The 20988-nt window shown below is 42.6% G+C and overlaps 1 protein-coding gene across 8 annotated transcripts in view; it reads right to left on the bottom strand.

Annotated features, from left to right (window-relative positions):
* Positions 1 to 225: 225 nt before the first annotated feature.
* Positions 226 to 20988, bottom strand: part of EEF2K (eukaryotic elongation factor 2 kinase) — a 42310-nt gene continuing 21547 nt past the window's right edge. For 4 of the 8 annotated variants that reach the window (XM_038418946.2, XM_038418945.2, XM_043493444.1 and 1 more), the window contains 13 exons: positions 17896 to 18067; positions 16543 to 16692; positions 14321 to 14453; positions 13322 to 13449; positions 12607 to 12802; positions 12222 to 12289; positions 11508 to 11585; positions 10535 to 10597; positions 9061 to 9195; positions 7660 to 7848; positions 7055 to 7179; positions 4255 to 4433; positions 226 to 1780 (listed from right to left, as the gene is read on the bottom strand). In XM_038418946.2, coding sequence (XP_038274874.1) covers positions 1671 to 1780; positions 4255 to 4433; positions 7055 to 7179; positions 7660 to 7848; positions 9061 to 9195; positions 10535 to 10597; positions 11508 to 11585; positions 12222 to 12289; positions 12607 to 12802; positions 13322 to 13449; positions 14321 to 14453; positions 16543 to 16692; positions 17896 to 18067 — 1726 coding nt within the window. In that variant the 3' untranslated portion in view covers positions 226 to 1670. Of the gene's footprint in view, positions 1781 to 3244; positions 3578 to 4254; positions 4434 to 7054; positions 7180 to 7659; positions 7849 to 9060; positions 9196 to 10534; positions 10598 to 11507; positions 11586 to 12221; positions 12290 to 12606; positions 12803 to 13321; positions 13450 to 14320; positions 14454 to 16542; positions 16693 to 17895; positions 18068 to 20988 lie in introns of those variants that run through there. The other 4 variants (XM_043493442.1, XM_043493441.1, XM_043493443.1 and 1 more) reach the window with 3 other exon arrangements.

The raw sequence follows: 20988 nt of genomic DNA on the forward strand, positions 1-20988 counted from the left end.
CAGGTGTGCAACTACAGACTGTGAATCACTAGTACAACAGAAGATGAACTTTGTACCTTTATGGCTATTATTTAGAGGATCAGTACACTCAAATTTTATTGAGCTGCTGAACAGATTATTAAGCAAACAGCTTAAATCTTTTGTACAGTAATTATAGTCCGAGTGCTTTTTACATAACTTACGCACAAAATTATTTAGAACAGAGGGGTAATAAATGTACATGCATGTCAGTTTCTCTAACCTCTTTAAATGTCCCTATTTAGAAATGGTTGGGAAGGGTATTTCCTAATGTTAAGTGCACTGCGAATGGAGATTTCACTATAAGAACTAAATGATACCAAGAAATCAGTATACTACAGACTTTTTTAAGGTACCTTATGGGAAGCAAATCATAAGTCCAGTAGGGTGATATGCAACTTAAGACTATTGTATTAGGACAATAAGATACAATACAAAATGTTGCAAAAAAAATTTCCATTTACTATTGTGCCTGGTCTACAAATGAAATCAGCTTGACCCAGCTACATCAGTCAGGAGTGTGAAAAATCCACACCCCTGACTGATGTAGTTAAGATGACCTAGCCCATCGGCATAGGTAGTGTCTACAACGAAGCACTACAGCAGCAGTTGTGCCACTGTAGCATTTCAAGTGTAGACTAGCCCTCGGTGAAATGTTGGCCCCATAAAAGTCAATGGCATTTTGCCAGAGATTTCAGTAGACCCAGAATTTTACCCTAACACTTTTAAAGTACAGGTCTACTACATAAAAATTGCACTCCTATATTCAATGGACCTGCTCTCTCTGTGTGTATTCAGAGTTATGACTGAAATAAGTTTTTACTTCTTTTCAGAGGCCATACAGATATGGGAAAGGAAGCTGGAATGCCTCATCAAGAGAATTGTTAGCTGAGTTCTGATTGCGGAATTTGCATTGTTGGTGATGAGCGACCTAAAGAGAAACCATTTGGACTTTCAAGTCCCAGCTTGATTTTCAGGGCGAGTACTTAGAAAAAGCATTTTTTCATTTGCAAACTGAGAAGACAGCATCTGGAATCAGTAAAGGAAGAAAATAAACATGGTGCCCCCAATGATACCATTTTTATAGAGAAGTGCATTGTAAAGAGTATTATTAGCATAATTCCATTCCCGATTGCTGCGGTTCTTGGGTTTATTTCACAAGGGGAATTAAAAAGGAATTTCTGCATGTATGTTTACATGGAAAATGAAGACGTGTCTGAAATAAACCAAATACTGATGTAAAAGTGCTTTGAACTTAGAAATGCGCGTTTTTTGTGGGGAGTGGAAGAGGAGGAGGAGGAGTAGTAGTAGAAAGAAATAAACACACTGATACTCTGCTACATAAAACAAAAGTATGCAATGCAAGCTGACATCAGCTTCATTTTTCTGAAATTAATCAGGCTCCTCACATCTAACAGTTAAAAGTTATAAAAGATCAAGTTCGTAGATACTGCAGCTTTGAAGTATAGGTAAAAGTACATTATAGCGCCCCCAAAATACAGCCTACATTTGTATATTTTTTCCCCTCAGAATAAAGTTAGAAATTAAAATATGAAAAACATAAATCAGTAACACAAAAATACATTTTTTTTTTCAAAGTAACAGTCCATAAAAAATTATTTTTATATACAAGAGCTGCCTCATTTGAAGTTTCATTCCTCCATCATTGCCCAAGCTTCTTCAGCTTTCTGGTAGTATTGATTTGCCAGTCTGCCCTTCATGGCTTGTATTGCCACTTCTGCTGCTTCTGTATACAACTCTCCTAGGAAAAAAAGTGTGAGAGTCATGTCAGTAGGCCAAAGAAAAAAAGTTTCTTCCTCTCTACAAACAGAACAGGTGCCGGAAGTTGAAGAAAAAAAAAGAAACAGAGGTCAAGTTACAGGGCCAGACCTCAGCTGGTATAAATCCAAGTAGTGTCACTGACATCAATAGATTATACTGATTTATACCAGTTAAGAATCTGCCACATAATGTTAAAGTTCAGAGACAGGGCTAACTACTAATATGGCAGCAGAGTGACATTTTCTGATGTCCTTACAAGGATCATAAATGCAACAGGCCAGTAACCAGCTAAGAAAAGTCTTATGAATTTTATTTGCAAACATCAAGATGACACACAACCAATTCGAATGTCATGCACCGAGATTCAAATGTCTGCTCCTGCGAGGTGCTGAGCACCCCAAACTCCTACTGAAGTCAATGATCTTCAAGGAAGCTGAGGGTGCTCAGTAATGCCAAAAGGGATTTGCCACACTGGACCGAACCAGCTCTGATCTTCCACTGTCTAAGGTATCAGCAAAATATCACTTGCTAGTTTTGCCTCACATTAGCTGGAGCCATTACAGTTTCACCTATAATCCTACAGCAATGTTCTTCACTGCAAGGCCCACGAGCCAGTGGCGGCTCCCATGGACCCTAAATCCAGATCCCTGTCGATCGCACTTTCCGGTGGCAGTAGGCCTGCAGCTAAGGCAGGGGGTGTTGGCTCTGGGAGGGGGCTCAGGGCTAGGGCAGGGGCTTAGGGTGCAGGAGGGGGTATTGGGGGCTGGCTCTGGGAGGGGGCTCAGGGCTGGGAAAGGGGCTGGGGTGCAGAAGGGAGTATTGGGGGCTGGTTCTGGGAGGGGGCTCAGGGCTGGGGCAGGGGCTGGGGCTTGGAGTGCAGTAGAGGGTGTGGGGGGCTGGCTCCAGCAGGCTGCAGGTTGGGCGGTGGAAGAGCTATTCAGAACCTGACCATTGAAGGAGACGGCACTTACTTCGGGTGGCCCCGGCCTCACGCTGCTTCTGGAAGGAACCAACGTGCCCCTGCGGGGACATGTGGCTCTGCGCTACCCCTTTCTGCAGGCACCACCCACGTAACTCCCATTGGCCACAGTTCCCCGTTCCCAGCCAATGGGAGCTGCAGGGGCAGTGCTTGCAGGCAGGAGCAGCATGTGGAGACTTCTGCTCCCCGCCCCATATCCCCCTGGGGGTGTGCTGGCTGCTTCTGGAAGCAGCGTGGGGCCGGGAGCATACCCCTTCCTGCTCCCCAAGCCCCTGCCCCAGCCAAGCCCCCTCCCAGAGCCCACGCCATACCCCCTGCGGCACCCAAACTCCCTCCCAGAGCTTGCATCCCTCACTCCCTCCTGCACCCCAAGTCCCTGCCCCAGCCCTGAGCCCCCTTCCAGAGCCACCTCCCATACCTCCTCCTGGACCCCAAGCAATATTACCAATAATGGTAATATTACCATATCAACCAACAAAGAACTCGGAGTGTTCAACCACCTGTGTTGGGTTGACGTGGCTCTCACATTGAAGGTTTTTTGCCAAAGTAGCCCCCACTTCAAAAATTGCAAAGAGCACTGTCCTACAGCATTGGCTAACACACAACTGTTTTATAAGTTGAGAGTAAGCCAGTTCCTAAGTGGTTTTGGGGAGCTGGTAGGAAGAAAGAAAGTTGCTGGCTCCAGGAACCAAATCAGGATTCTTGCCAGCAGTGAGTCCTGACTGAATCTGCCTACCCATTACTGGCACGCTCTCTCTGCGAATGGCTTCCCTTTCTTCTGTGCCCAATCTCCCACTACTACAGAGAAGGGGACACAAATGAGATAGAGAGGAACCAGTTTAGAACTCAGAATAACTACATGCAGGGAGAAAGGCTGCCGGGCTGGCGGTGTGAAGTTGCTGGGCTGCTTGGGTGAGGCCTGGAGCAGACAGTTGGCCCACTCCACAGGGATCCACCAGTGTTCAACAGGGCAAGGTTAGGGATCATTCAGGTGAGAGGGGGATGTGGAATTCCTTCTGGGTGAGGTTGCAGATGAGGAAAGGGACTTGATGCTCAGCTCAGGGCTCAGAAGACCCTGGAACTTGAGAGATCAGCTTCTGCTCCACCACAGAGTTTCTGTGTGTGCCTCAGCTCCCCATCTATAAAATGGGGATAATAGCATTGCCCTACCTCACAGCAGTCTGGGGAGGATAAATACATTCAATACAGTGAGTTCCTCAGATACCTTTGTGGGGGGGAGGGGGCACATAAAAACCTAAGATGGATAAAGAGCTTAGAGCCCTCAGGATGAGTATTGCATTTTAAGGCCTAGCACAGCAAATCCATGTCCCCTAAACCCAACCTTCAAAGACCTTTGCAATGGCATGTTAAACATCACCCAATGTGTACCTAGATTCATTCACATATTAAGGAAAATGGACATACATGGCACTGCCACAGCACACCAACAGAACTGGACCAAGTCAACATCCTACCTGATCTTTGTGGATCCTTGGCCAGGTGGAATCCTCCTGTCATTAACATCTCAGCTTCCCTTGCCAGGAGCAGATACCGGGGCTCGTCCTGAGTTCCATCGTATTCACCCCCTTCGTCATAATCGGTCATGTTTAGTGCAGCATTGTACCAGTGCAGGGCTTCCTTCCAGTCTAGGATTCTGATTTTTAAAATAATTTTTAAAACAGGTTACCCTGAGAAATGAAGAAGTTTTAATTTGGAGCTATAGAGCTCAATCCTGCAAAGTGCAGAGCACACTGACCCAATCCAGCAAAGCACTTAACCATGTGCTTACATTTAAGCAGGTGATTAGTCCCACTGAATATGCATTACAGGATCCAGCCCCCTAGTGATGAATGGGGCTAAATTCACTTTACATCCATTGAGGATTCACAGGGATGAAATGATGGATTGCAATGGCTCGACAAGTTCATATAGTTTTTGGAGGCTGCATTCTTGTACTCTAGAATCTCAGCTTTCTTTAAGAAAAAAGAAAAGTAAGTCTCTAGCCTGTATGCTTGTAAAGATAATATTAAAACTGCAAATCAAGTGAAAACTGATGTCTGTCTGAGCCTTAAGAAATAGCTGTGGTGTGAATTGCCCCATTCATTTCAATATGGTATTAATTCTTAAGCCTAATGATAATTTTATATCAGTTTTGTTAAGTGTTTCATTGCTGATCAAAATATATAAGAAATAAAAGGGATTATTATTATTAAAAGGGATGATTATGAAGTTCTGTGCAATCGACTGAGTGGCATCTTGTTTTGGCATCTCAAGTGGTCAGAGTTTGGTTTGAGGTTGGATCTTGGAAGAGTATCACAAATACACACACATGATCTCCCTGGATTCTGAATTGAATGGCTATATTAATATGTCCCATTCAAGACGGGCATTATTAATAAGACAAAAGGAAGAAGGGTGTAATCCCTTATCCATCACCTGGTGTGTTTGGTACTTAGGAAAATTAATCTAATGTTGTAATTTTTTAAAAATTATGTCATTTTAAAATATACAAAATTAGTGAACAAGATGTGGTGTAGTTCTTGGCAAACCACACCTTGTATTTTTGAGTCACAGCCATCCTGTTGTAATTTTGACTATATCAGCCTTTTCCATTATAAACTCTGAATTTCAGAAGCTTGCTTAATAGCCTAGCTATAAAAATTGTAATTAAACTGTTCCAAAATGAGACCAGCCATTTTAAAGTTACAATTAGAGCAGTGGTTCTCAACCAGGGGTACGCATACTGCTTGGGGTACGCAGAGGTCTTCCACGGGGTACATCAACTCATCTAGATAGTTTCCTAGTTTTACAACAGGCTACGTAAAAAGCACTAGCAAAGTCAGTACAAACTAAAATTTCATACAGATAATGACTAATTTATACTGCTCTATAAGGCTCACTGAAATGCAAGTACAATATTTATATTGCAATTGATTTATTTTATAATTTTATGGTAAAAAAGAGAAAGTAAGCAATTTTTCAGTAATAGTGTGCTGTGACACTTTTGTATTTTTATGTCTGATTTTGTAAACAAGCAGTTTTAAGTGAGGTGAAATTTGTGGTACGCAAAACAAATCAGACTCCTGAAAGGGGTACGGTAATCTGGAAAGGTTGAGAACCACTGAATTAGAGTGCTTGCCACTTGAAAAGAGATTTGCCAGTTTAAGACATTTTTCATACATCTTAAAACTTCAAATCATCCTTGATTTAAAACAACACCATCAACTTAAAAATCAGTCTTCTCTGACATCTTTTGCTATCATTATTAAAAGTAACTAGAATGACAGTGACTGAGAGTGATTAGAAAAATTATTCTTCTTCTATCTTTTTCAACGTATTTACTTTGTACATTTTAGAGCACATTGTTTACAGGCAGTTTCAGTACTTCCCCTGTGTCAGCCTGTCTGTTTCCCATGTTGTTTGGGTCTTTCACAACAGGGAAGGAACAATAATGTTTTTTAAAATAGGAAAATGCAATAGTAAAACCTCACCTGAAGTGACTTTTAACTCAATTTTTAAGCGACTACATTTCACACTGACAGTTTCTTATAACTAATTTTTTCACTGACCCTTACTTTTTGAGGGCTTGGCTCTACTCCCATTAAAGCCAATGGCAATTTTACCATTGACCTCAGAGGAGAAAGCCTCAGGCCTTACCATAAGTAAGGGGGAAAGTCGCTATAGTGCAGCGAGCTTGTGCAAGCCTCACATAAGCCTTAGTGGAAAATCCTGCCTGCTCCTTTATGGCGAGGAGTGCCCCATAAAGCAGCAGAAGTGGTATGGTTCCAATGTGCAGGGACAATTAGATTGCTATGTGGATTCATGAGCCATTGCCCCGGAGAGTGACGATATGCATCCCAGGGTTGCTACAGCTACACTGAGGTCTGGGGACAGCAATCTCTTAGCCTTATTCACATATGTACCAGTGTGACTTGAATATCAGGGCCAAATTCAAATATGCACACACAGCTCCCATTCACATCAATGGGACATGCAACACAAGTATCCAAGAGCAGGATCTGTCTCTCAATCTGTGTAACTCTTCTCTTCTGTGGTGATATAATATTATAGTCCAAATTCTGTTCTCACGTACACCAGTGTAAATTTGACGTATCTCCATAAAATTCAGTAAATAATCATAAATAATAAGAAGCACTCATGTAAGTGAGAGCCCTGCAATTAAAAAAAAATCTTTTGCATGGGCAAACATTCTAACCTACAATAAGTTATTCTCTCTCTCTCACAATCACACACACACACACACACACACAGTACCTGTTTGAACCAAGATTTACACCTGTGTCATATGCTCTTGCTACCAGAATCATGGAAGGCCGGTCTCCAGCTTCTGCTGCTCTCAGTAAATAATCAAATCCTTTTACTCGGTTTTCCTCTGTGTTCTTTGAGAGCAAAAGCAGAAACAAATACTAAAATGGATACATCTAAAATTCCATCATTCCTTCCCTTAGTTGTAGGTACAACCCCCCACAACCCCAAATGAAGTCAATAGGAGTTGCAGGTCTTCAGCACTTTTTGAAAAATCAGGTCCAAGGCCTCCAAGTTGGGCACCAAAAAGTGAAGGACCCAAAATCAGAGGCCAGTTTTGAAAATATAGGCCTCAGTAACTTATCTAGAGCCATGAAATTAATCTGCGGCAAAGACAGAAATAGAAGCTGGCTATATTGTCCCTAGTTCTAGGTCTTAATCACAAGACCACCCTTCTTCCCTCCAAATGCATGCCTGGGATTGTTGGATATCTCAGTGAATATAATATTAGTATTATCACTGGGCAGGATGATTTGCTGCTCCTATTCTAGACAGGACACAGACAATCCTAGGATGCTTTACTTTGTATTTTGGTATTTTCAGTATTTCTATACCTCTGAAGTGACCTCTGAAAGAATGTGATGTGGCAGCTGGGAATATATGAGTCCTAACCCAACGATGGCTTCCAGTTCTCCACAATCAGCAGCATGCACCAGGTGAAAAAGAGCGGATTCCTGATCCCACTCCTGATCCTTCTCACAGAAACGTCCAGCTTCGTGGTAGCGAACCATGGCCAGATGGACCTACAACATAGCATGAGTGACAATTTATTAAGAAAATTTAAACAAACAGTCATACCAACTGTGGCTCTACTGCAGTGGTTTTCAAACTTTTTTTTCTGGTGACCCAGTTGAAGAAAATTGTTGATGTCTCGATGCAACGGAGCTAGGGATGAGGGGTTTGGGAGGCGCTCAGAGCTGGGACAGATGGGTGGGGTGCGGAGGTGAGGGCTGAGCCCAGGAATGAGGGGTTCAGACGGAGGTCAGGACTCTGGGCTGGGACAAGATATGAGGGGTTTGGGGGGAGGCTCAGGGCTGGGGTGCAAGAGCAGGTCATGGCTCTGGGCTGGGGGTGCAGTCTCTCAGCTAGGGATGAGGCATTTGGGGTGCAGGAAGGGGCTCTGGGTCTGGAGGGGCTCAGGGCTGAGGCAGGGGCTTAAAATTAACCATGTGCTTAACTGCTTTGCAGACAAAGTATCCGGGGGTGGGGGGGAGGAGGAGATGAAGAAAGCAAGTGATTGTACACGAGAGTGAATTTAGTGCTTGTGAAGGGAGCCAGTTCGATAATCCCGAGGACAAATAGACTCTGTTTTGTCTATAAAACAGACATAGGCTGGCCAGCAGCAACTGTAAACCCCACTTACACAGTGTCTTCCTCTAGTGGCTAGACCACATAGCAGTTTATGAGTCTCTACTGCCTGAGCTAAAAGACCAAGGTCTGCAAGAAGGCAGTTGTCACAGAAGCTTCCACCACCTTGCCTCATCAATGTGCCTTTAACTGTGACCTGGTGGGACTCTAACAGAGCACTGGGCCTTGGAGTGCATGTGCATGTCCTAGTGCACTTATTACGGCCCTTGGGCCCTTTAAAACAGGGAGCTTTGCTTGCAGGGTACATGACTAGGAGAAAGCACTGTCCTACAGGAAATCAAATATAAGGCTTTTTGCCTTGTATGTAGGGGCAGCAAACAGGAGAGGCCCTAGCACAGAATCTCTAGTTTGGAACACTATAGTAGCTAAGAAAGGTCTATCTGGGGAGGGGAGTGCAAAGGAGAGGGAGATGCGTCATCCCCCTCCGCATCTGCAGAAAGTGGGAAAGGTCTCTTACCAAGGTTATCAACATTGCTCTTTGCCTGTCTGCACAGTTGCCCCCTCGATGAGCTGGCGTTTGTTACTATATAAACAATAATAAAATATACTTCAAGTTGAAAAGAACAGATTAAAAAAACCATTAACACCTTCCCAAGGATGGATTTCCCAATTTTCTTTTCAAGTTCCAGTGCATTGAGTCTCTGAACTTCCACTGCAACACAGGATGGTCTATGGATGTGGACTCTGGAAGAGTTGTAGAGATTCCACTTCTCCACACTGACCTAATAAAACCCACAAACTTGTATTTTAAATAAAACGGTGTCAAGTCATTTAACTATGTTACCCCTCAGAAACTGAAATGTCTGTTAAAGCTATAGTTTGCTAGCAAATCTTTTAATTTAGGGTACTGATTTAAAAAGGCATGTTAATAGTTACCCAAAAATATAATCACTTCTCTCACAAAAATCTCAAAGCAGCTTTCCCTTTCTAAGCACACTAAGGCAGTAAACAAAATTACCTTCACATTTTGCAGCCTTAAAATCACAGCAGCTAAAACAAGGCACCACAGTTAGGCCCGTTCCAGCAAAGCCTATGCTTAATTTCAAGCATGTGAACAGTCCGTTGCAGTCAATGGGGCTACTCATGCTTAAAGGTAAGAATGTGCTTAAGTGCTTTGCTGGACTGGGGATTGAAATAATAGCATTTTAGATATGGCTCATTCTCAGCAGTATCGGGGAAAACTGAAAACATCTCAATCAAAATGCTATGGAGCTTGGGCAAACGTGTGTTGGTGTTTGCTGGATTGGTCCAATGCAAACTGTAACTCCATAGCTGTAATGCTTCTTAATAAACTGCGTTTTTCAAGACCATGGGTGGATGGGAATCACTAGCACAATACAAAACCATGCAAAATTATCCCTATTAAAGAAAACCTCATAATACATGTTTTATGTAGAATTTCAGTCCATTAAAGTTGTTTTAATTTCCTCCAACTAAACACATTGCAAAAACTCTGAATTTTTGATTAGAACCTTTAAAGTAATTTTTGATTGCTGTCAAAAATCTCTTTTCCTTTTTCTGCTCGGTATATGACCTTGGTTTTATTTCCATAACCACAGAATACCTTTAATAAACGGATTATTCTAAAAGTTACATTTTTAGAAAGTGTGAAAACAGATACTTTTTTTAATCACAGAGAAAATGCATAGCACTGACAGCTATTTCAACATTCTTCAAGAATTGTAGGCTTTACAAAAAAAGATCATCCAACCATGTTTAGGGCACATTGCAACAAATATAGCACAAAAAGGAAATACATCTTGTTATGTAAAGGAAACAAAAACATAATAATTGTGTAAGTGAGAAATTCAGGCAGAATCATTAGTTTACTCAAGGGACTGTTTTTAGTGGTCACAGAGGGTTTATTTACAACTGTGTTTTTCTCTCATTGAAAAATTTAGAAAAGGGAAACAACAGATGAAAATTATTAATATAAAATTTTATTAATCAATTAAAAGGAAAGAAAATTAACTTTTGATGTAGTCATGTGAAGTTCGGTGACAGATAAAAATTAGGCCAGAATGGTAAACTATTGTCTGCAGAGATTTCTGCTCTATTTACCCTTGCAGAACTTCCCAAACTGTCTTCATCAGATTCACGTCTTCGGTTGTAGTTTGAATGGCCCTATGTTAATGTAAAGATTTGTATCATTTAATTTATATCTGGTGTGGTCCGTCCATTGCTAAGGAATAATTTTTTTTTACCAGCAAAATCAACAGTGACTATGATGAAAAGAACTTATTTTGTTTTCCCCCCAATTATGTTGCAATCTACGACAGAAACCTGTTGAATTGATAAAACTTACAGTTCCAAAACTTTAATCCTATAAACTGAATTATTCCATTAGACAGACAAAAATGTTATCTTTGTCTCCTCAAAGAAGACATTTTTGTTGCAAAAGATCTGACAACATTTTAAGCCCAGTCATATTTGCTCTGCTCTCCACCAATCAAAAAGCTATTTAAAAAATTTAAGACAGGAATGAGCTGTAGCTCACGAAAGCTTATGCTCTAATAAATTTGTTAGTCGCTAAGGTGCCACAAGTACTCTATTTCTTTAAAAGAAATCAGAGTAACCAACAGCCCCACAGAAATTCTGAACAAGTATGTTAATAGTTGACTGCAACATTAACCTGTGTAATGCCTCAGGTTATATAACATGCAGCAGACCTGGAAAGCAGGTGGTCTTTGAAAGTGAGCCATACTCATAGATCTTCATTCTAACAGGTAACCTTTCCCAGTGCATGATTGTAAAGCACAATACAGAGCACCTCAAGAAACAACATGCAATCACACGGAGTATTTTTAAGGCGATACTGGAAATGCTCTTTCCCTGCAAGCAACTGCAACAACACATTCGAGTTGCACAATCTATTTTAAAACATATGGGAACGTCTTTCCAATTGTTGTCCATTCACTCATTGCACAGGTCAGATCAACAGGATGAAAAGGAAATGCAAACTCTTTTACTAAACTGCCTTCAATTGGGGTGGGGACCCAATGGGCCTCGTTAAATCCAAAATAAAGATCTTTACCCTTTCTCGATGATCCATATCTTCCAGGTCACTTCTCTTTTCACTGGGGCACCCACTGTCTCCACCATTTTCAGAGTCCTACAGAACACCAAAATAAAGGCACAGCATCAGAATATCAGTACATTCTCTTGTAAGGGTCTCATCCTGCAGACCCTCACTCAAGCAAAACTTCCACTAACTTCAATGAAGGCCAAGAGGGAGGTTGACTTTGTTTTTGTGTGTCCTCTCTTGGATACTTTGTGTCCAGTTAAGGAGGAATAGCAGTCTCAGTGGTGAAGGCCCTGCCTAGATTAGGGAAATACCCTAAAAAGCCTATAGTTGTTCCTTCAAGTGAGTTTTTCTAACTGGCATTCACAGAGACAAAATCCATGAGGCTGTTATCTGGCTTTCATACCACAGAAGCATGCACAAGCCCCTGAAAGATGACATTGGTGCAAGGAAATGGATAGACACCTTTACTTTGCATTAAAATGTGTTGGACACAAATGAACTTCTAGAGGAACAGAGAATAAATGGTCATATTTTTGATTAAAATATGAAATGTTCTCCCTTTATTATGGACAGCTGGTGCATACAGCTTATGTGGCTTACTACAGCACTGAGGACAGGCACATAGCTTTTATTGTTTTTACTGAATGATGCCCACAGGCAGTCCTTTAAAGAGTCATTTACTGAAGCAAATGCAAACTTATCCTTTTTCAGAAAACCACTTACCCTTTGGTTATCAAGATGGTCGTGGTCTTTGTGAACCATGTTATCCACTTCATTGAACACCGGCCAGTCTAAGAAGAATAAATTTTTGTTTGTTACTCTGGAAATAGATGATGATGTGTCAGGAAGGAGCTCTGGGTAATGTAATCTTACTTCTATTAAAGGGTTTTCACAAAAACTCCTCATTAAGATGAAATACAGACATATTTTTGGGTCTATTATTATTTAGCAGAAATATGTTTAGACGTGGCAATGGTGGAAGAGGAGCTTTTAGCATAAATAAAACTTGACACTCAATAAAATTAAAATCAGTTTTTGTTAAAACGCCCAGGAGCCCCAAACTAACTTTCACAAAGTTGTATACAGAGAAGGCAGATGGCTCACTTACGAAGCATGTCCATCTTATATGGTGTTGCTGAGGAGGGAGAAGAGGGTAAGGAGTCAAATGCCACATCACTCATGCTCTCATCTCCAGAATTTTCAGACAGGCGGAAAAGCAGAGGAGGCCGACTACCAGAGATTGTTCTCACCCGGCTACTGCCACATTTGTCCTCTGTGCCACGTACAATTGTCTGAGCAGATTCCTTGGTAAAGGAACATGAAAATCCTATCACTCACACCTTCCTTCACTATATTCTGAGTATGGTGTATATAAGAACACACACAAATATTTAGTAATGGGCTCATAATATAAATATATGTATATATGTGCATGCATATATGTATGTATAAATGAAAAACACACAACTGATGAAATCCTAGCCCCACTGAAGTCAATGGGAGTTCTGCTATTGATTTTAGTGGGGCCAGAATTTCACCCCAGAACTACAGTCCGGATTCTGCAGTCCTTAACCAAATAAAACTCCTGTAGAAAACATTGGAGTTTTGTTCAATTAAAGAATGAGCAATTTGCATCTTTGTTCCCATAATTATCTGTTGTCACCACGATCTTCTGAAACTATTAATGGTTTGGGTGCTTTAAAATCTATTTTATGAACATGCTATAGGGTTTTATGCTCATATCTACTGCATCAATTTAGAACCAGTAGTGGATAACTCAGCATCAGACTACTGTATTTTAAACTTAGCACAAAGAAACTTACAAGCAGTTTGTTACTATGATCCAAGACATGCTTCTCTTTACGTGAAAGATCAAAAGGTGCAAGTCCCATACTTTTGCAAATCTTGTTACAGGCATGAGAATGAAAGAACAAAGCCATACCCCGTACACCTGGGGATAATAAAAGAATTTAGTGAAGAAAGATTATATCAACAATAATTTAGATTTTAGAAGCCCTAAACGCCTTCCTTCAAATTATTCATGCAGCTATGCCACAATATTCTGGATCACCTTTCGATTTTAAAATATTACAGGCCTAAAATGAAACTACCCCAAAATAAACACACACACGCACACTTACTTTCTATTTTAAAATCTCTGCTAGCTTTTCTCTCTAATCCCTTTAAATCAATGTCTTCAAAAATGTTAAAATCTTAGAAGCTCTGGCTGTAATGCATGCAAGATATATTGCAATAAACAATTAAAAAAACGGGGCAAAATTCATTCCCATACAAAGGACTCACACAAACTCTAGGCAGATCTGAATGTGAGAGCTTAAATTGTAAACAAGGTTATACCTCCATCCACTCTGTTGGATGCATTCTAGTGATTTGGCGGGGAATTTACTGCTCTCAAACTGCAGGAAGCTTTTACATAACTTTGCTCTTTTAAGACTCTGTGGCCTGCGTTGTGCAGGTGGTCAGACTGGATGATCATAATGGTCCCTTCTGACCTTAATATCTATGAATCTATAAGCCTGGAGCTGGCAGGATGCGGAAAATGTTTTTCTTTTTAAAATAGGCATCCTGAGTCAAGACCAACTTTTCTATTTTAAATCCACCATTTTGCAGAGCTTGGGGTACCTTCCGATACACAATGACACAAATTAGCAGGCACTGGAGATGGAAGTTTCCCAGCCTTTCGCATTCTGATCATCAGGAGTTTGCCTGCTCTCCTCATATCCAGGTTTGTGCTGCTCAGCAGACTGCTCAGAAGGAGAAAAAGCATTCATAAAAATATTAACTAGCACTATTGATTTCACCTAGGTTGCCATCTCCAAAGTCTGTGCTACTCTCTGTGTGGATCTGAGGGTCTGTATAAAGATCGCCAACTCCCTGGATATCAACAATAATGAGCTGGTGTCCTGAACGCTCAAATGTGAAGTGACTAAAGGCCTGTAGGGAAATTGTAAAATTAATTAAGTGATGGAGAAGGAAATCAAGACAATATAAATGGGCGAACAGGAGGTGAAGGAGGAAACTTAATCCTCATTTTACTGCGAGCAACAAGATACCTGACTTTATTTTTCTATTTTAATTTTTTTCATTGACACTTTAAGGGCAATTCATTAGGATATCCTGGGCCTGATTCACCGCTGATAAACCTGATAAACCAGTGTAAAGTTGGAGTAAGCTACTATTGAATTAGGCCCAGTGTAAATAGAAGGATAATAATAGCTAGAGATGGAAAAGTCCTATTACATCAGAGTCCATCCCTTGCAAGTGCAGGGTACAGCCCTCTGAGAGGGAATCAATCCAAGACCACACTTGGTGGCAAATCCTGGTTGCCTTACTCATGGGAAGTCAACAGGACAGCTTGTGTAGAAAAGCCAGAAGGATTTGGCACGTGGCCTTTAATTTTAACTCAAAGGCCAGAAGGAAGCACAGTTTATTGTTGGCAAACTATCTGAGTGAACATTACTCTGCAGATTGTATGTGAAGCTGCATTATCCTCAATGAAAAATATTAACTAAAAACAATGGTGTAAGCCTAAAATTAAATACTTGGGGGGAGGGGAGTTGTTCCCCAGAAGCCACATGGGGAGGGGACCCTTTGTAAGCAGATCTCTAACATGGAAAAGGGGAGGAGGAGGTGTCTTCAGCCTGGACCCCACACAGTAGGGAATGGATGGGCTGTGGGGCAAGAATAGGAAGGCCAAGTGGGTGAGCTGAAGGGGATATGCATCATTCCCTCCTTCCATACTGGGAATTCTATTTTCCAATGGAGCCCCATTCCTTTAAAAGTGGAATTCAGAGACAGCTATTATGAAGGACAGAACTAAGGAGAGCAGCAGCAGGATGTGGAGTCAAAGAGGCTCAACAAACAGCCCCCCACCTCAGGGCTACGACGTTTGGGGGCCAGACCCCTGTGTCTTCTGTCGGTAGGCAGAGTCCAGTCCCCAACTGCCAAAGGGAAATGTAAACATGTTCACATAGCTTTCCTTTCTCTAGGGCCTCCTTGTGTGAGCTGTCCTATAAGGTGCAGTGATCTGGCTCTAGGAACAAAATTAAGACTGCAAAATGTATGACTGGGCTCTTTAAATATTGCATTTAAAGTGTGCCAAACACAAAAATAATCCTGCTCTTTTGCATACAGCTGGGACATTTGGCACCTCCTGGGAAGGCCTCCAGAAGGGCTCTGTATTTAATTTTAGGCTTACACCATTGTTTTTAGTTAATAATTTTCATTGAGGATAATGCAATTTGTTTTAGATAAACATTTTTAGTGCAGCAAATCTTATGAAACATTTTGTTCCCAACCTCTGAAAGGATAGTGCTGATTACACAACGTGCAAAAAGTCAATGAGGACATAAAACCCTCCATCCACATTCAAGCAAGGAGGTGAATATGAGAAACATTTAAAATGTTGCTTGTGTGGTGCTTTCTACCTTTTGTTTTAATCCTTTTATTAGAACCATGAGATTTACATGGATCACATGGGTTGTTTGTCTATTTGAGTAAGCTGCTTTATTGCTACAGAAACACAACTCCTGGTTCACTTATTCAGAGGTTGGAATTAATGGACCAGATCCTCAGCAGGTGTAAATTGGATAAAGACAATAGAGCTAAGCTGATTTACACCAGCCAAGTATCTGGCCCCTTGTTCTTATCTATTGTACTGATTTAGTAGAATACCATTCAGAATCTAAAGCTTGAACCCTTTATTTCTTTAAAAATCTGAGTTTGCAAAATCTGCTCCTGCTAAGGTTGGATGCTAACTAAAATAAGGTTCAATATTACACTCTCAACTCCCACTGAAGCCTGGGTAAACTGAGTATTCTAGGCAATCCTCACGAAGCATTCAGAATCTTGCAGGATCAGGCCCTAAATGACAAAGCCTGTGCTGTAACTGGATACATTAATTCTGTACCATCCTTGAAAATCTGCAATATCTTTTCTTGGCAAAAACAAGTGGATCGCTCAATAAAGCCAAGCAAATCCCTGCAGCAAGCAGAGAGCACTCTGAGCAGTGCTAAAGTCTCACTTGTGGGGTAAGTCGAATGTTGTCATCTCGTACGAATCCAGAGTTTGAGTTGTATTTGATGTATTTGCCCTCTATGTAATGTTCCAAATGAAAGAGGGGCTTTCCAGGTCTGTTTTTCATTTCGATAATGCTGGTCTGCACTATGTCAACCTGGGAAAGGAAGCAAGAAACTTTGACAAAGAAGCCCTCCGTTCAAATCAAGAAGAAAGCATGTGAATTCTGCAGCTAAGCAAACTTTGGCAATGAACAGTTGCAAAGACTTGTTTATTTAACAATGAGAGTGGAGAGTCATGTGCTTTCGGGGTTGCTGGCAGAATTACAAAAAGCAGCAGCAGTCCATGAAAAACAACTCACTTCTATTTTTGCTTGGAAGAACAAAAGACAAATCCTTCGAAAAAACTTTTAGCAGACATTGATTTTTGAATTTTACTGGGGACTTCTGAAGTGTGTTATGAACAATCTGTATACCCGCACTCACACACAGATGGACATGGCATACAATTTGCAGTAACTACTGCATGCACTACAGCAATGGAATGAAGTCCCGCCCTTTGTCTTTTAGCATTCACAAATTCAGGGTGATTTTAGAAACCCCTACCTCCAACAGAGAAACCATAACAGGTCTCTTTAAGTGATTGGATCTAGCTGATTCATTTGCAGAGGTTGAAGAACCTCCTGATGGCCAGTGCATTTGCAGCTCAAAATGAAGATCACTTGGAAGTATGGGGGAAAGATCTCTTTAGCAATAAAGGGCTACTGCACCCTCAGATATGCATGATCTACTCCTCAAAAAGCAAATTCAGAGCCATACATGTGATTCCAAAGCCAGAATATGACTCTTAATTTTCATTGCTGGTAGATCCTTTTTCCATTCCTCAGACATCTATGTTTGGGAAGTTCTTGCCTCCTCTGAAATACCATCTATTAAGTATTTGCTAGGCAAACACAAATGTATTGCAGCTGGCAGTACATTTTGTAGCATTCCTGGTTCTCGCTAAAGCAGGGATATCCCTGGAGTACATGTCTAGAAATCTTGACTAAAATGCCTTAACTTTGCTTTTGGCTGTTCTCTGTTGGTAGGTTAGGTATTTGCATACAATGCCTTTAGAAAGCATGAACGCAACCAATGATATTGCACACACATAGCACTTTTTGTTAAAATTCAACTACCATAAAACAATGAATGAAAAATGCTCAGCGTGGCTTCACACAGCTTCATCTGAGCAATTAATTGGCATTAACCTTAATGGGATTTGCACAGATCAATCCCTGTGAACTGGATTTGAAAACTCACCCCTTAAAACAGAAAAATTGAATTTCTTGCTCATTGGTTCTCTTGATGCTTTGTGGTACCTGTTTTGGTGGCTTGTGCCGGTTATACTCCTCTCCCCAAAGTTTTGCTTCCATTTGAAGTCGGACATCCTCAAAGTATACATCCCTGTCTACAGTCTCGATGTATTGCTTGGCAACATAGTTAAATGCACCTTTCCAGTTTTGAGTGTGTAAAAAATTGGACAGCTTTTTCCTGCAAGGCAAATCAATTGCAGATAAAAGGGAAACTCAGAACTTTGATTCAATATTCCCCATTCCCTCGCCTCCCAAAACACCAAAATTCAATGTCAAATTCTTCCCTCAACAGCAACGTACAACGGGATCTGACTGATGAGACTGAACAGATATTCGAGCTGAAAAAGACGCCTAAGCACATATCAGGGAGGAGGGAGAAAGCAGCATCTTGCATGAACGCTTTGCAACATGCTAAAAGACAACCTGTGACACAGCAGAACAAACATAGCTTGGCTGCTGTAATGTAAGTACTTCTCCCTACCCTCTCACTTCCCTTCTGATCTCACACCAATGCATGAGTCAGTGGTGTTTGTCTCAAGCACTTGTTCTAAGCCAATCGCTTTGGCTGGCAGAAAATTAAAGGTGATTTAAATCTTTAACAGAGAGGAAACAGCCCTTTTCTCCTCTGATAAGGGTAGACTACTGCTTATATAACACAAGAGTAGCAACTCAATCACCCTATGGAGAGGAACAGGTGTTGCAGATTAGAGTCCTTTTGCTGCACCTCTGAAGCTCTGTCAATATATAAGAAGTCCTTAAGACATAAACACTTAAGAGTGAAGAAAGAAAGACTTTGACAGCAGAGGGACTGCTGGATGCCAACTAATGCAAGTTGGGAGGCTGCAGGGACACCAAAATACAGGTCAACTAGAAAACAATAGGTTTCTAGACCTCAAAGGCAATACTTTTGAGTTTGGGGACCTCTATTCCACTCACTCTCTCCTTTCACCTTTCCCAGCAGGCAGGGGTGAAAGTAACTTAAAGGACTTACCGGTACTCCAGAGTCCTTAGGAGGGGGCGGGGCCTCAACTGAAAGAGGCAGGCCCTTTAAATCCCCGGGCCCTTTAAATCACCCCAGAGCTACCAGCTGCAGATGCGGCTGGGAGTCCCAGGGCTTGGGGGTGATTTAAAGGGCCTGGTGCTCCAGCTGCCACTACCACAGCAGAGCCCTAGACCCTTTAAGTAACCATCAGAATCCTGGGGGCTCCCGGCTGCCACTGCTACCCCAGGTTCTGGCGGAGCTTTAAAGGGCCCAGGGCTCCGCTGCAGTAGCGGCAGCCGGGAGCCCCTGGCCCTTTAAATCACCGCCGGAGCCCCACTGCTGCTGCCTCCCAGGGCTCCAGCAGCGGGGCTCAGATGGTGATTTAAAGGGATCCAGAAGGTAGCAGCAGTGGGAGCTCCGGGCCCTTTAAATCACCACTCAAGCCCTGCTGCCAGAGCCCCAGGGTAGCAGTGGCAGCCGGGGGCTCTGGCAGCGATTTAAAGAGCCAGGGGCTCCCAGCCGGTGCTACTGCAGCAGAGCCCCGGGCCCTTTAAATAGCTGCCGCAACCCCCAGGGCTCCAGCAGCAGGGCTTGGACGGCAATTTAAAGGGTCCAGGGCTCCGGTTGCTGTTACAGCCCCAGGTCCTTTAAATTGTCCCCAGAGCCTGCCGGAACCCTGGAGGTAGCAGCGGCGGGGCTCTGGTGGCTATTTAAAGGGCCCGGGGCGGTTACGATGGCCAGAGCCCCTGGCCCTCTAAATCATCCCCAGAGCCCTGCTGCGGGAGCCCTGGGGAGGTGGCAACGGGGTTCCAGTGGCGATTTAAAGGGCCCAGGGCTCCGGCTACCATTATCGCCCCGGGCCCTTTAAATAGCCGCCAGAGCCCCGTTGCAGCTACCCCAGGGCTCCGGCAGGCTCCGGGGACGATTTAAAGGACCTGGGGCAGTAGCGGCTACCGGAGCCCCGAACTCTCTAAATCGTCCCCAGAGCCCTGCTGCTGCTCCAGCAGCTATTTAAAGGGCCTGGGTCAGTAGCTGCAGCAGGAGCCCTGGGCCCTTTAAATCGCCGCCTGGGGAAGTCGATCTGCCCCGGTACAACACACAGGCTCTTACTGATACACCGTACCCGGGCGTACTGGCTTACTTTCACCTCTGCCAGCAGGCCAACAATACGGTGTGCTATGCCTATTCATATGGGGCTTAGGGAGAAAGAAGGTGCACATGGTCTTTATGTTGGGTGATTTAATTTAACAGAGATGATGACAAAAGCTCTGAAGACAGACCAGAAGCAGAAGCCCCTGGCAAAATTGGGGCTGAGCAGCAGCAGTCTCGAGGAGGAGATGGGAAACGTAAAGTAGTGTCTGAAGTCATGTCCAGCTAGCTCCCGGTGGTTCGCAAACCATGACCAGTGGTCAGCAATGGTACAAAGAACCTTTTTTGGTTATCTGCAGAATGACACTTTTGGGAAGCAAGCAGTGTCAGTTAAACTCCTCTCCTTCCCAAGACATTGGGAGTGGAGGGTGAGCCCATGAGAAGATCGCCTACTTGCCAAGTAGTGCAGAGCGAAAATATTGCAGAGCTACTGCTGCCCAGGAAGGGAGTCCAGCATACTCCTGCTGGGGCAGACAGTGGCTGTGACACAGGCCCTCAAAGGAAGGGGTAAACAGGCAAAAATGAAAGATTCTGAGAGTTCCAACAAGGATTTCAGAGCAGCTTGGCTCTCCAGGGAATCGATCTCTTCCTCCAAAGAGAAGCCAGCTCACATGCTCTCCTGCAGCCAGCACTCTCCACTGCTTGCTAAGCACCTTGGAGCCATTCTGCTGAGTGAAAATTTGGGTGGGGAGGGTGGGAAGAGAAGAGATCTCAATGCAAGTGCACAGCAATCAGAAGAGAGCCCCCCGAGTTATAAGAACATAAAAGAGGAGGCTCATGGATGAGAAATATCAACGAACCACTGTAAATGAACTCTACAATCCAGGAGAAAGGAAGCTAAAGAAACACACATGAAACTTGTTTAAGTACAAAAGTTTGAGATAACATCATGGATGTCATTACAGTATTTTGGGCTAGGGACACAAAAAGGAATTTGGTCATTTACAAACAAGAGCAGATAGCAAACA

The sequence above is a fragment of the Dermochelys coriacea genome, chromosome 10, assembly GCF_009764565.3.
Source record: "Dermochelys coriacea isolate rDerCor1 chromosome 10, rDerCor1.pri.v4, whole genome shotgun sequence".
NCBI classification, from domain to species: domain Eukaryota; kingdom Metazoa; phylum Chordata; order Testudines; family Dermochelyidae; genus Dermochelys; species Dermochelys coriacea.